The 13,583-nt window shown below is 52.3% G+C and overlaps 1 protein-coding gene across 1 annotated transcript in view; it reads right to left on the bottom strand.

Moving 5' to 3' along the window:
- SCRIB (scribbled planar cell polarity protein) overlaps positions 1–13,583 on the bottom strand; it is a 94,361-nt gene that overhangs the window by 58,237 nt on the left and 22,541 nt on the right. Inside the window, exons 9-16 of the mRNA XM_017733815.1 lie at positions 13,201–13,319; positions 12,406–12,605; positions 11,543–11,709; positions 10,873–10,997; positions 9,602–9,727; positions 8,764–8,985; positions 7,978–8,295; positions 4,934–4,996 (exon numbers count right to left, since the gene is read on the bottom strand). Of these exons, the coding sequence (XP_017589304.1) occupies positions 4,934–4,996; positions 7,978–8,295; positions 8,764–8,985; positions 9,602–9,727; positions 10,873–10,997; positions 11,543–11,709; positions 12,406–12,605; positions 13,201–13,319 (1,340 nt within the window). The remainder of the gene's footprint in view (positions 1–4,933; positions 4,997–7,977; positions 8,296–8,763; positions 8,986–9,601; positions 9,728–10,872; positions 10,998–11,542; positions 11,710–12,405; positions 12,606–13,200; positions 13,320–13,583) is intronic.

Raw genomic sequence — 13,583 nt, 5'->3', positions numbered from 1 at the left:
ATCAGGTGAAAGAAAAGGCAACGAGAAAGGCAGGGAATAAATGGAAATCTCTCTTACCAGAGAACACCATAGGAATTGGGTTTCTCTAATCCAGCAAAAGGAAGGCTGGAAGAAGCCAGACAAGACTTTGGTCTTCATAGAATTACACCAAAGACAAGCGGGCAATGGGTCAGCCAGCAGGGAAGAGATTGGACAAGATAAAATACAATGAAAACAATGAACTAACAAATGACAGATTAAAAGTAAGTTTTCTAATCACTCCAGAAGCAGAAACCTGGAGAAGTTTTGGGGCTCTCCCTGGAGGAGGAATCTCTGTGTCTGCGCACACTGCGTAACAGGATGAAACAATCCGTATTTAACAAAAAGTTTGACTGACTTATTAACCAGAGCATAGTGTTGGGTTGCCCATCGTGGTAGGAGACTTGACCTCAGCACTTCCTCCAAATCATCTGTTATCTTCCTGGCAAGCTCAGCTTTGTTGTTCCTGAGTTGAGTACAGCCCTTTTTCAGCTAAATTGTATCTTCCAGAAATGCCAATCTATCCAAGTCTGGCCTCATTCCAGTGCCCACATCCAAGCTGGGGATTGTTTCCCACCACAGAGTCTTGGAACTTTCTGGGAGTTGCTGTTCTCCTCCCCTGACACAGTCAGAACATGCTGTGGCAAACAGGGACCAGTTTTAAGGCAGGTAAATGCTTCAGCCCCCATAATTTCTACGGGGGTTATTGTAATGCCTGAATTTTGTACATAACCCTGGTACCAAGCAGCAAAGCCCCATGTCTGATACACACAAGGCACCTGCCTAATGCAGAAGCGAGAACTGCATTTGCTGTAGCACTGTGTTTAAACACGTAATTGTCTCTCCATCAATTGCTTCTCTGCTGCTTTCTGCTCTCTCTGTGAAAGCCAACAAGATGATTGCGTGACAGAGTGGAACCAAAATGATCTTGCCCTACTCTTGGAGCAGGGAAAGGAAACTGCAGATAGTCCTGCATTTGTGTGAGAAATCATTCCACACTTTGCTCCTTAGTCCTTAAAGGACTCTGGATCAGATAAAACTTGCAACTGAAACAGGGATCAGTGATGATGAACCAGCAGCAATCACTCAAACAGTCTTCAATCTGCGACACTTTGTGGGTGACTTGTGTCCAAATCGTGCCTTAACAGGTCCGAATGTGAAGCTGTACATTTACAGGAAGAGATCACAATCCCACCTCGAGATCACAATCCCACCTCCAAACTGGAGGCCTAGGAAAGGTGGCAGAACACTGGTCCCAGTTGCCCAGAAAAGCTGTAGCTGCTCCATCCCTGGAAGTGTTTAAGGCCAGGTCAGACAGGGCAGGGAACAACCTGGGATAGTGAAAGGTGCCCCTGCCAATGGCAGGGGGGGGGCACTGGGTGACACTTAAAAGGTCCCTTCTAACCCAAACCATTCTATGATTCTATAAAGAACACCGAGGGCCCTTCAACCCAGTAGGAAAAGGTCATAAAAACATTTTGATGGCAACAAAGTAAAAGCCAGACACATTAAAACAGAAAATATGGCACATTTTTCTTCGCTCAGTAGGAACTCAGATCATCTTAAAAATTAAATGAGAGAATTGAAGTGTTGTATCTTTTCTTAACATCAAAAGGACTCCACTCTGTCATATTCCAGTTAAGTCAGGTGAGCAAACAGAGGTGATGTGACCTCTCCAGCACTACACAAGAGGTTTATTAAACTTTTCTGGGTTTAAAATTTATGGGTCACATTGTGGGAAAATCAAATTTGCTGCATAAGAATTCCAAGCCTGACAATGCCCTAATGAAGCACACACCCCAAAAATGAAAAACCAGAGCAAGGGGAAGAGCTCCACATGTGGAGCAGCAATGAGCAGCCCCATGCAGAGGGCCAGGATGGCTCCCAGCACATCCCAGTGGTCCCCACTACATGTGCTGGCCTTTCCACAGCTGAATCCCTGAGCAGGGGATGCTCCAGGAGGCACAGGATGGCTCCCAGCACATCCCGATGTTCCACATGACATATGCCAGCCTTTCCAAAACTGAACCCTTTGAGCACAGGATGCTCCAGGACCAGGCTGTGCTGTCACATCTGCTGCTGGCAAATACTAACTGGTGCCAGGCTTGAGGCTGGCATTCCAACACAAATGGTGACAACTCCTGAGCAGTTTCCACACGATAAAACTTCTTCAAGGAGAAGATTCCACTCACTCCTGACGGCAGAGCAATGGGATGTAACACCTGAGCAGCAGCAGCAGCAAGGAAGTTAACATCCAGGATCTTCGGACACCTTTGCTCCTCCCCAGGGAGCAGAATGGCAGCGCCTTCTGTCCAGGAAACCTTGGGCAGAACAAGAGACAAAACCCCGTCCATGTCCCCTGGCAGCAGAAGCTTCGGCAGTGCAGAATCTTCTGTAGCTCCTGGACCTGCAGGGGCTCTGCAGGACATGGGTTAAGGCTGGGCACACCCAAGGATGTGGATGACACCAGCCACTGCTACAACAAAGCGGCATCGGGCACTGAAACACAGTTTGGGACCCTCCTTCCACTGCTCCTGCAACCTGTGCAGAAGCTTTCCAGGCTACTCCATCAGAACAATCTGAAAACAGAGTTCAGGTCTAACCTCATGCCATCAAACAGGTGCTCAATAAGCTGCTTTTCTCCTCTACATCCCAGTACAGTCACTTCTGTAAGGCACATGGGGGTGGAGACAAAACACTGGGAACAGAGCCAGCCCTGGAATCCAGATATCCACCATCAGATATCACACACTTCAACAAAGTTACTCTTTCAGTGCAGCAGAGCCCCGTTGGCACCAACAGCAACAGGAGCTCTGGGTGTACCAATGTTGGGTGTGCTGGCAGAAGTTGGGCATGGCTCTCCAGGTCTGCTCCAACAAGCTCAGTCTCCAGCTCACGACTATGGTTGAGGATTAGGGAACACACAATCAGGAATCAGTAGTCCCTTTTCTCTCAGGGCTGTATTAAATCATATAAGGAATGTGATAGCAGTATAGTGAACTTAAAACTGTGCTGCTCAAGGGCACCAGGCTCTCTGCTCTGCAACGCTCTTGGCTCAGTTCCATCAGCCCACTGATTCTTCTCAAGGAATCATCCCTGGAAACAGCAGGCAGATGCCATTTGGAAGCATTCAAGGACAGGCTGGTCAGGGCTTGGAGCAACCTGGTCTAGTTGAAGGTTCCTTGCTGAGCACTCCCCAGAGCTGTAGGACAATCAAGTATTTCAAACCAACTTCCCAAAGCTGGTCTGCTCTTGACTTCAGCTACCACCGCCAGTCTGGGGGTTCTCTAGCATGCTGGTCCTTGGGAGCTGCATACCCATGTTCTTCCTCACAGTACGGAACAGATCCGTGCAAAGGGGGCTGTGCTGAGCAGACATCAGAGCCAGTGTGGGGTCTCCAACCAGCCACACCCAGGAATCACAGAATCATTTAGGTTGGAAGAGACCTCTAAGATCATCAAGTCCCACCTGTGACAAATCCCCAACCAACTCTGTTAACCAGACCAATGCAATGAGTGCCATGTTCAGGCATTTCTTGAACACCTCCAGGAATGGTGAACGCTTCCAGGGAAGGAGTTCTAGGTCCTTCCATCAGATGTAGGTGCAGCAAGGGCAGGAGTAAAGGAAGAGGTGGGCAGACTGTATCCCAGTACAAGACTGAGGTTTCTGGGGCACAGCCCCCCAAGGAAAATTCTGCAAATGGAGCAGGATGTCCAACAGCTGGAGAGAATGTCTGGGAACAGTGACTTCCCAAAGGAACGGGAAGAGTAATCATGAAACACCAGGCTAAGTTGTTTTACCCTCAGTGACAGAAGATTACATAAAAGAGAAATTCAATAAATACTAATGTGGTTTTTAGGGACCTAGAGATGTAGAAAGATGGAGAAATCTTCAGGACCCACTAACAGGGGACCACACCTGAGCCAGCTCATGTTCTGCCTGGTGGAAAGGATTTGTCACCTCCCTCCTGGAAAGCCTTACTCCAAAACCAAGAAAAGTCTCCATTTTACACCTGAGGGAATAGCAGAGCCAAGTTCTCAGAGATGCCCAGGCCAACAGTGCCAGGTGGCACACGGGTGTGGTGGCCCTGTACTGTCTGTCCTACGGGAGAAATCTCCGTGTGAGCTGTCAACATGGATGCAGTTTCTGCCTCTTGCCAGCGGCAGGAGCACTCTGCTTCCAGCAGCTCCCTGGAAACCTGCCTGCAGAAAAGTACTGACCCCATAGATCAGGCACTGACCAGGCACTGAAAACCTCGAGACAAATGCAGGAAGCTGATCACAGACAGAGGATGAGCCAGTCAGCCAGCCACAGGCCTTTAACCCTTAGTACAGACACTGTCCCCATGCCAGGGGCTTTGTGATCCCTTTGATGCCACCTGCCCCCTTCTGACACCTCAAGGTGCTGCATGTGAAACCTTGAAGGGATCTGAGGGAGGCTTCAGGAGATGCACAAATCATTGGCTCCAGCCCACTTTCCTCAGGCAGTGGCACAGTGTCCTGAGTGAGATCCTCCTCCTTTTACCAAAGGGTCAGTACACAGCACTCAGATGATCCTTGAGGTCTCTGCTCCTCCAGGGTTACCCACACGTCCAGAAATTTCTATTTATTTAATTCCACTTCTCCACCAACACACAGCAAATAGGAACCGAACTTCCCACCTCAGCCCCTTTGGTTTTTACATCCTTTCCATCTCACTCCTGCTCTGCAGCAGCCACTCTCACCTCAAGGATGGGAAAGGAGGAAAAGGGTAAAGCAAGGAGGAAACAATCATCGTGTTTGTGATCAGCCAGGTCCAGAAGCCACTTGACCCAGAGAGATCAGAGTTCCCCCTACAACAATGGGTGAGGCTGGGAAGCAAATCAAGCAGGCTGGATGATTTTTGGCAGAGAGAGAACAGTAGGAGTGGTACAGACCTCTTCCTCCTCAATGCGAGCAGGTTCAATCAGCAGATTATTGGCTTGATCAAACGACACCCCCTGTTAGGACAGGAACCAGCAAAGAGGCATGCGGATTAGTGGAGCATCAACCAAACCCGCCACCACGACCACCACCACCACCCAACACACGCACGCCACGCCGGAGCTGATCCAGCTCCCGGAGTCACTCCTGACCACCACAGCTCCAGAGCTGAACCCACTCCCGGAGTCACTCCTGACCACCACAGCTCCAGAGCTGAACCCACTCCCGGAGTCACTCCTGACCACCGCAGCTCCAGAGCTGAACCCACGCCCCGAGTCATTCCTGACCACCACAGCTCCGGAGCTGAACCTGCTCCCGGAGTCATTCCTGACCACCACAGCTCCAGAGCTGCACCCACTCCCGGAGTCACTCCTGACCACCGCAGCTCCAGAGCTGAACCTGCTCCCGGAGTCATTCCTGACCACCGCAGCTCCAGAGCTGAACCTGCTCCCGGAGTCATTCCTGACCACCGCAGCTCCAGAGCTCCGCCCCCCGGAGTCATTCCTGACCCCCGCAGCTCCAGAGCTGAACCTGCTCCCGGAGTCATTCCTGACCACCACAGCTCCAGAGCTGAACCCGCGCCCCGAGTCACTCCTGACCACCACAGCTCCAGAGCTGAACCCACGCCCCGAGTCACTCCTGACCACCACAGCTCCGGAGCTGAACCCGCTTCTGGAGTCACTCCTGACCACCACAGCTCCAGAGCTGAACCCACTCCCGGAGTCACTCCTGACCACCACAGCTCCAAAGCTGAACCGACTCCCGGAGTCACTCCTGACCACCACAGCTCCAGAGCTGAACCTGCTCCCGGAGTCATTCCTGACCACCACAGCTCTGGAGCTGAACCCACTCCCAGAGTCACGCCTGACCACCACAGCTCCGGAGCTGAACCGAGTCCCAGAGTCACTCCTGACCACCACAGCTCCAGAGCTGAACCCAATCCTGGAGCCATTCCTGACCACCACAGCTCCGAAGCTGAACCCACTCCCGGAGTCACTCCTGACCACCATAGCTCCGGAGCTGAACCCAATCCTGGAGCCACTCCTGACCACCACAGCTCCGAAGCTGAACCCACTCCCGGAGTCACTCCTGACCACCACAGCTCCAGAGCTGAGCTCACTCACATCCCAGCTCCAGAGTTGACCCCTCAGCACCAGAGCCCCCACTCCTGCTCACCAGCTCACTACTGCCAGGGCTGCTCATGGGCTCCCAGAGTGCCCAGTGCCAGCACACTCCTGCCAAGGGGCATCCCTAAGGCCAGGTTTTGTTCATGCTGGCACCCTGAGGTCATGACCCCTGAGCTGACCACCACTAGCTGACCTCACTCCCTCCATACCAGGTCACTCCAAGAAGAAGGAAGGGTTAAACACAGGAGAAGGCACCAAGGAGCCTGTGGTGCCACAAGTTGCTGCACAGGAATGAGCAATCCCAAACTCAACTGCACCAATCCCTTTCTCTGGTGAAAAAGTACATCCTGACAGGCACCTGGGATCCTGCTCCCAAGCACAAGAAGCCTCAGGATTTCTTCTGAAAACCAACTGTCCTTGCAACAAAACCCTCTGGTTTTAGGATTCAGCCTCCTGCACAGCCTGTCCTGCCTCCTCCTTCAATATACCTCTTGCACAAGCCTCCCTGCACAGGGACACTGGTCCCTACATCCCCACTCCAGGAATGCAGCTCAGGAGGCAACTCATAAATGTCTTCATGGAGCAGGCATCCAACCCAGCCCTACAGAAAGGAGAACTGAGTCCCAGGCAGAAGGTTAAGCTGACAACCAGGGTAATTTCTGACAGGTACCTCACCCCTGAGCAGACATCACAGGCTCTGCCAGTGGGTCAGTGCTTCCTCAGCTCTGAGTCCCCAGCTAAAACAACCTTTTCGGGTGAGGGCATTCCCAAGTATGGTAGGTCTTGGATGAAGGGGACTTGGGACAGTTTCAAACATTCCTTCTGAGGAACTTCACCAACAGTGGGAAAACTGCATGTCTCATCCCTGGGGAGCACAGGATGAGCTGCATCGGCTTAAGCAGAGCAAAGCAAGCATCCACTGAGGGAAAGGCTTCACAGCCAAGTGAGGGAAAGGACCTTTCCGTGGGCAACCTGAGCTCCAGCAGGGATGGGAATTATCCCAGCACCCTGGAGCATGTGCAGTTACAGCAGAAGCAGGTTTTACTCCAGCACCTTCCACACCTGGAGACCCACATCTCACCCATGAGATTTGTTGATGTCAGACTGTGATGGAGACTCAGCCACATCCTGACCTCTGCCCACCAAATACAATTAAAAATCCTCAAACCAGCTTGGCTGAGAATTGGGCTGATCTCATGAAGTGTCCCTCATCCACATATTCCTATTCCATTGCAAGCAACTTCCTCAAGCAGGAACCTCTGTGTGTCCCTAACCAAACGTGGTGGTTCAGCTGAAGAGAGCCAAGGATCCCCTATTTCTTAAGCCCCAGTATAACCAGTAAGGCCAAAACTTCAGAGCACAAGCTCCCCGAAATCTCAACGCACCCTCCATCAGGCTGTGTCTGGGTGGAAGCACAGGGAGGGGCACACTCCTGGCTGCACTTACATGCTCCAGGAAGCACTGTGCCAACAAGTGTCAGTGGCCCAAATGCCAAAGATTGAATCCACCCAGGGATATTAGCTCATCCTCCTGTGAACCAGCAGCAACAACCAGCGAGTGAGGAGGAGGCTCAGAACCCAGCAGTGATGAGACAGAGAACTGTTCCTGCAGCACAGGGAACAGTATATGGAATGGGGATGGTGCAAGGACCTGGATACAGTGAAGGTGTCAGACATAGCAACATGGCACAGCTCTTTGACAACCCTATGAGCCCCCAAGGACCTTCAGCTCTCCCACCCTCAGCACATCCCGAAGTGCAGGAGCCTCTTGCCAGTGGTTTCATCAGTACCACATCAACCTGGCTGCTTGGTCACAGGAGCAGAGGGCAGGTCTGCATCCCTCTGACCGTCCCCTGCCCCGCAAGACCTTACCTTCACAGATGGCTGAGCAGACAAAGCTGCATTCTTTCTGTCATCCTCATCCCATGCTTCCTCCTGATCCTCAGGCTCTGTGTTATTATTGCAGCCTCCCAACTCCTCTTCCTCTTTGGGGACCCCATCGCTGTTCAGCCCCTGCAGAAGTGCCACCACTGCCTCTGGCTTGGGCAGTTTAGTGATCTTGAAGTGTTTCTTATAGTGGGGCGTGTCCTTGCGAATAAGCCTCTGTTTCTCCACTGGGAACGGTCGCTCTTCATCCTCATCCTCATCCTCACTCCGTATCAGCGTGTCCTCAGCGAAGTGTACGGTCGGCTGTGATAGCAAAGCCGCAGACATGCCGTGAGCCTCACGGAACAGAGGACCCTGCTGTCCCTGTGACCCCTCTCCCAGCACAGGCAGAGCCAGTGTCACTGCTTGTGTGCTCAGGAAAATGCAGGAATGTGTTACCATTTCCCCATCCTTGCCTTTTTCCATAACCACGCCTTCCCCCAGACATGCTTCTGTCAGCTCCAGGGATGGAGGGCATTCAAACCTGTCACTGTCACCCCAGTTTTCCCACAGCCTGCCTGGCTCCCATCCTGTCCACCCCAGTCTCCCACGCGTGCAGCTCCCACAAACTGCCCCAGTCTCTGCTTGTACTGCCTTCCACGGCCTGGATCTGCCTCCAGCGATGACCAAATCCCACATGGATTTACCTGTACATCTATTTCCCACTTCCTCTGAAACTTCCAAGTCCTTCCACTTTTTCTCGTGACCCTGCTGCAGTTCCCAGGCTCCTACCTCATTGTATTCCACTTCCACATCTTCCTCCTCCTGGTCAGCAGCTTCCTTGCGCTCCTCTTCCACTCTGGGCTTCACCTCCTTCTCCAACTCCCGCGCATCGGGCACCTGCCCGTTGGGCCAGCCCCGGTCCCTCTCCTCTGCCCTGCAGTCCGCAGAGGCGGTGCTGGTGGACAGGTGGGAGTCCTCGCTGCGATTTGATGTGGCACTTAGCCTCTTCTCCTGAGAAAATGGTCGTGATGGTCAGGACGGAACCCAGAGCAGCAGATGGAGCCACACAGTGTGACTGGTGTGAGGTGTGAACAGCCCAGCACCAACAGAACCACCTTTTCCTCAGCTTGCCCACAGCTTCCCCTCCTGAGCTTCCTCCATGTGACCTGGGTCCTCCCTGTTCCACCTCCTGTGTAGGCATTTATTCTCAGCCTCCCACCAGGGCAGCAAGGTGCCTCCACCAAGTGCTCTATTCCCGTCATTCTTTACTGGGAATATCAGAGCCTTCTCTTCCTCTCCCTGTGCTACGACAAAACTGGCACTGACACACACAATTCCCCTTGTCTCCTGGTTCCATCTCTTGCTCTATTTCACAGGCCCCCATGACACCTCAAGGCAGATTTCCAACCCTCCCAGGCAATCCATTCTCAGTCCCTCCCAATCCTTCCCAAATGTCAGTCCTTTCTACCTCCCCATTTCCCACATATGCTACATGTTCCTAGTGGAAAATGTCTGTGCCCCTGGCATGGAGGTGGAACTTGATGGTCTGTAAGATTCCTTCCAACCCAAACCATTCCATGATCCCATGTTCTCTATGGTTATCCATTCCCCAGTGCCCAGCACTCACTTCCGAGTTGGGAGAGTTCGGGTTGACATCAGCCTTTGCAGCGTTCACCTCATTGCGCCGAACTTCAATCACCTTCTTCATCACCTTCAGCTCGCTAGGGTGAGGGGTGGCTCGGCGCTGCAGGCCCTGACAAAGTGAAACCCTCAGGAAGGGGATTCCAGCCCTGGCAGCACGTGCCAGGCCTTGGGAATGAACCTCTGCAGGTAACGAACACCTTTATCAGGGAGCAAGAGCCCCAAGGGGATGCAACCAACACATCCTGCTGCAGGATCTGCTCCAGTTCTTACACAGCCTGCAGCTGGGAGGAGGCAGGGAACACTGAGAACTTCCTCTGGACATCATCCTGCTCTCCAGCTAATAGAAGGTTTGGGAAGAATGATAGGAAGTTTAAAATGGTGTTTCAGGCTTAGTAAATGAAAAACTGTCAAGACAGAAACTCCTCTGGAACAGATTTGGGATATCTTCCTAATTCCTCTGGAGTTACTTAACAGGTCTGCCAAGCCCAAATGCACCAGAATTGGTGCTGCTTAGTGAGTTCCATCCCAGCTAAAGAGTGAAGAAAACCAGCATTCTAAAACTAGTAACAATGTTAAAACAATTCAAAAAACCCCCAAACCTCCCAATGCCAGCAGCACACACACACACCGCCAGGACAGCTGCAATCATCGTTCATTAGAGGGATTCAGATCTCAAGGATGACTTTCCATAAAATAAAAAGGAAAAAAAATCCACAAGAGACGGAAACCCTCAGAGCACTTGCTGGAAACTTCTATCCTGGCCTTTGCATCTGCACTGAAAGCACAATGATCTCTTGCAGGTTTTGAGGCTGCCTACAGTGTTTAGTACTTACTTTACCAACAGGACACTCTACAGTGTGGGCTGCACTGGCTCCATGCTTGGAGGGATGGGGATGGCCTGGGTTTGGCTGGGCAGCCTTTCCCCATGAGGGGGGTGAGCTAAAACCCTATCCTGACAGTGCTCTGTTGGGATCTCTGGACAACTCGAGTGCTCCCTGGGCACGTTAGTGCTCCACTCCCATAGAAGAACCTCAAGATATGACTCTGTACCACGGCTCCCAGGGAATTCATTCCTTTCACTCCTGCTTGGCTCCTCAGGGCACCAAACAGCCTTCAGACCGTGGAAATCCTGCACACGCCTACAGCAGTGTCACAAGGTGAAACATGGACACCACAGTGGCTCCCCATCTTCAGAAAGCTTAGCTTGTCCCTGTGCTTCCACAGAGAGCCAACAAGCCTCCAGGAATTTCTTACTCGTCTCTCAGCGCCAGACTCCTCGTCATCATCTCCTTTAGGTTCATCCAGGAACTGGATCACGCTGACTCTGTTTAAGTTGGTGTCTGTCCAGCTCTCATCCACGCTGTTCTGCAGGAGGTTCTCTGGGAAGAAAGAGACACAGTGGGAGCTCCTTTTGGGAAGAGCAGGGTTGTAGACTTAGATGGAAGACAGTTCTCATCCCATTAGGGCACTTCAGTTGTATCTGCCCATGGCATCAGAGGCCTTGAGGACAAAGGCTGTGGCCTCAACATCCTGTCACCTTCTGTACATCTCCCACCAGACCTACAGCAGCCTCTACAGAAGTGTCTGATGCTGCAGCTCTAGCACTCCTTACCCAAGAAGTACAGAAAAAGGTAGAATTAGGCAGGAATACCATGCTGACAGGACAATGAAAATTAACTGCTTGGTCAGGAGATCCAAGCAGAACACTCAAAGATAAGGCTGCAGCTTCCTTATCACCAGGCAGAAAGCAATTCCTCATTTTTAACAATCACTGCCTGGGAAAGCTGTCCCAGCCATACAAGAGCCTGGATCTGCTGCAGGAATCACAGTAAGGGACAGTCCAACCCAGCAGAGAAGGTTCAAGGCTTCAGCCCCCTCCCGAGCACAAGGCTCTGCAGCCAGTGCTTGTGATGCAGGCTCTTACCCAGGCTGGGAGAGGGCTGCTGGGGGAGCAGGTAGCAAGTGAGAACCTTTTCTCCTGTCTTTTCATCATCCTCGGTCTGGAATTTCAGCATGGGCTGGGACTGGTTTTCTGCCAGCCACAGGGCTTTCAGATTAAGATTTGTTAAAGCAAAGGGCAAATTCTGCAGCCTGCAAAAGAGAAGAACAAACTGCTTGTTAAACTTACCTGGTCAGGAAAGAGCTTCACCTCAGCTCCAGACTGCTCCACCTGAACGGAGAGGGACAGAGCCAAGCTGCTGTGGATCCCTCAGTCCTGCACCACTGGAACAGCTGATTTGTCCATGGCTGGGGACTGGGCTCCAGTAACCCATCCTCACCAGCCTTTACCACAGGACAACTCCCTCCAACAGTGTGGAGGGGTTTAGAAACAGAAAAACGATACTCTCACAGACCAGAGTATAGAATGTTCACCACAGAACCTCTGGTCGGCTTCCAACTGCTGACCAAATTCCAAAAATACCAACCCCAGTGAACAGAACCATAGGACTTTTCAGAATAGCCCCCAGGCACCTTCACACCACGAACGAGACTTTGGCACCACTCACCTGAGGACTAACAACACAAACCCACAAAATCTGCAGGAAGGAAAGGAAGCCAGTGACCAGGGATTTCCCCTGATCTCCATTTCACACATGACAAAATGCCCTCACACTTCTGCCTTACCTCTACCCTGTGTTTAGGTGACACAGAGAAGGGGTTCACAGGCAAAGCTCAAGCCTTCCGCAACCAGCCCAGGCTCCTCCACACCGTGGATCCTGGGATCCACACAGATCCAGCATCTCCCTCACAGCAGCCTCCCAGCCTGTGTGTCTTCCTGCTGCTCACCTGTTCCCAGCCACATCCAGGACATGGAGCTCAGTGGTGTTGGCCAGCTCGGGGGGCAGCAGGGCCAGGCGGTTGTCCCGCAAGGACAGGACATTGAGGTTGGCACAGCCTCCAATCTCTGCTGGCAGCGCCGTCAGCCGGTTCCGGTCCACGTTCAGGTTTGTCAGCTTGGCCAGCTTGCCCAGGGACTTGGGCAAGGCCTGGGAAGGAGCCGAGTCAGTGATTGCAAGAGGAAAGAGCAGCACAGGCAAAAGGCACAAAGCCCTCGGTCTGGGGAACAAGCTGCCTTCCGTCCCCGCACACGCACTGGGGATAACGTTCTTCGGGACATCTTTGGGACAGGTTTTCCTTTGGGCCCACAGACTGAGCCATGCCAACTCTTCCCCTCAGCACAGCACAGCACATTCCAACCACCACTGGTCAAGACTTTCCTTCTGTTTATCTGCCCATTCCCAATCCTTATGTTTTATCAATCAAACCACAGGCAGTTTGGAGCAGGGCTGTTCCCAATCACACCATCCCAAACCCCTCACCAATGCAGCCTGGGATATGATCTTGCACCTGTCAGCCGGGATGGTCTTTGGGATGGGCAATCCTAGCATCCCTGCTACCCCAGAGAATGTTTTAGGGAAAAAAATCAGTGAGAGAAAGCAGCTTCCAAATGTCTGTGAACTTGGTGAAACTCTAGAAGCAGCTGGAGCGCTCTCAGGAATTCAGCTCGGAGGGCAGAAGATGGGAAGGGATCCCTGGCAGCTGGCTGAGCATGGGAGAGGCAGGTGGCTGCTGAGTACTCACCGTCAGCATGTTCTCAGTCAGGATGAGCTCAGACAGATTTTCACAGTCCCCAATTGATTCTGTCACATCTGTCAGCCGGTTCTGGTCCACCTTGAGGATGGAGAGCTGCTTCAGCTGACCTGGCCAGGGTGACAAGTTAGGCGTGAGCAGTGCCAGAGAGAAGGATGATGTACTACACTCACCTGGCTGTGATCCCATCAAGGATCCCATAACCCAACCACAGAGGCTCTGCCATTCCTCCCACCAGGCCTCACACACACCTGATGCAGACGAAGCATCTGAACTCTGCTGCAGAGTTCTGCTCACCTGTATCACCCACTGCTTCTGCTCTCCATGACTGTGCCTATGTTCATTAATCCCCAGCTCCCTGCCACAGACACTCT

The sequence above is a fragment of the Corvus brachyrhynchos genome, unplaced genomic scaffold, assembly GCF_000691975.1.
Source record: "Corvus brachyrhynchos isolate BGI_N302 unplaced genomic scaffold, ASM69197v1 scaffold275, whole genome shotgun sequence".
NCBI lineage: Eukaryota > Metazoa > Chordata > Aves > Passeriformes > Corvidae > Corvus > Corvus brachyrhynchos.
Note: the sequence above shows the minus strand (reverse complement) of the source record. Positions and strands in the feature narration are given on the sequence as shown.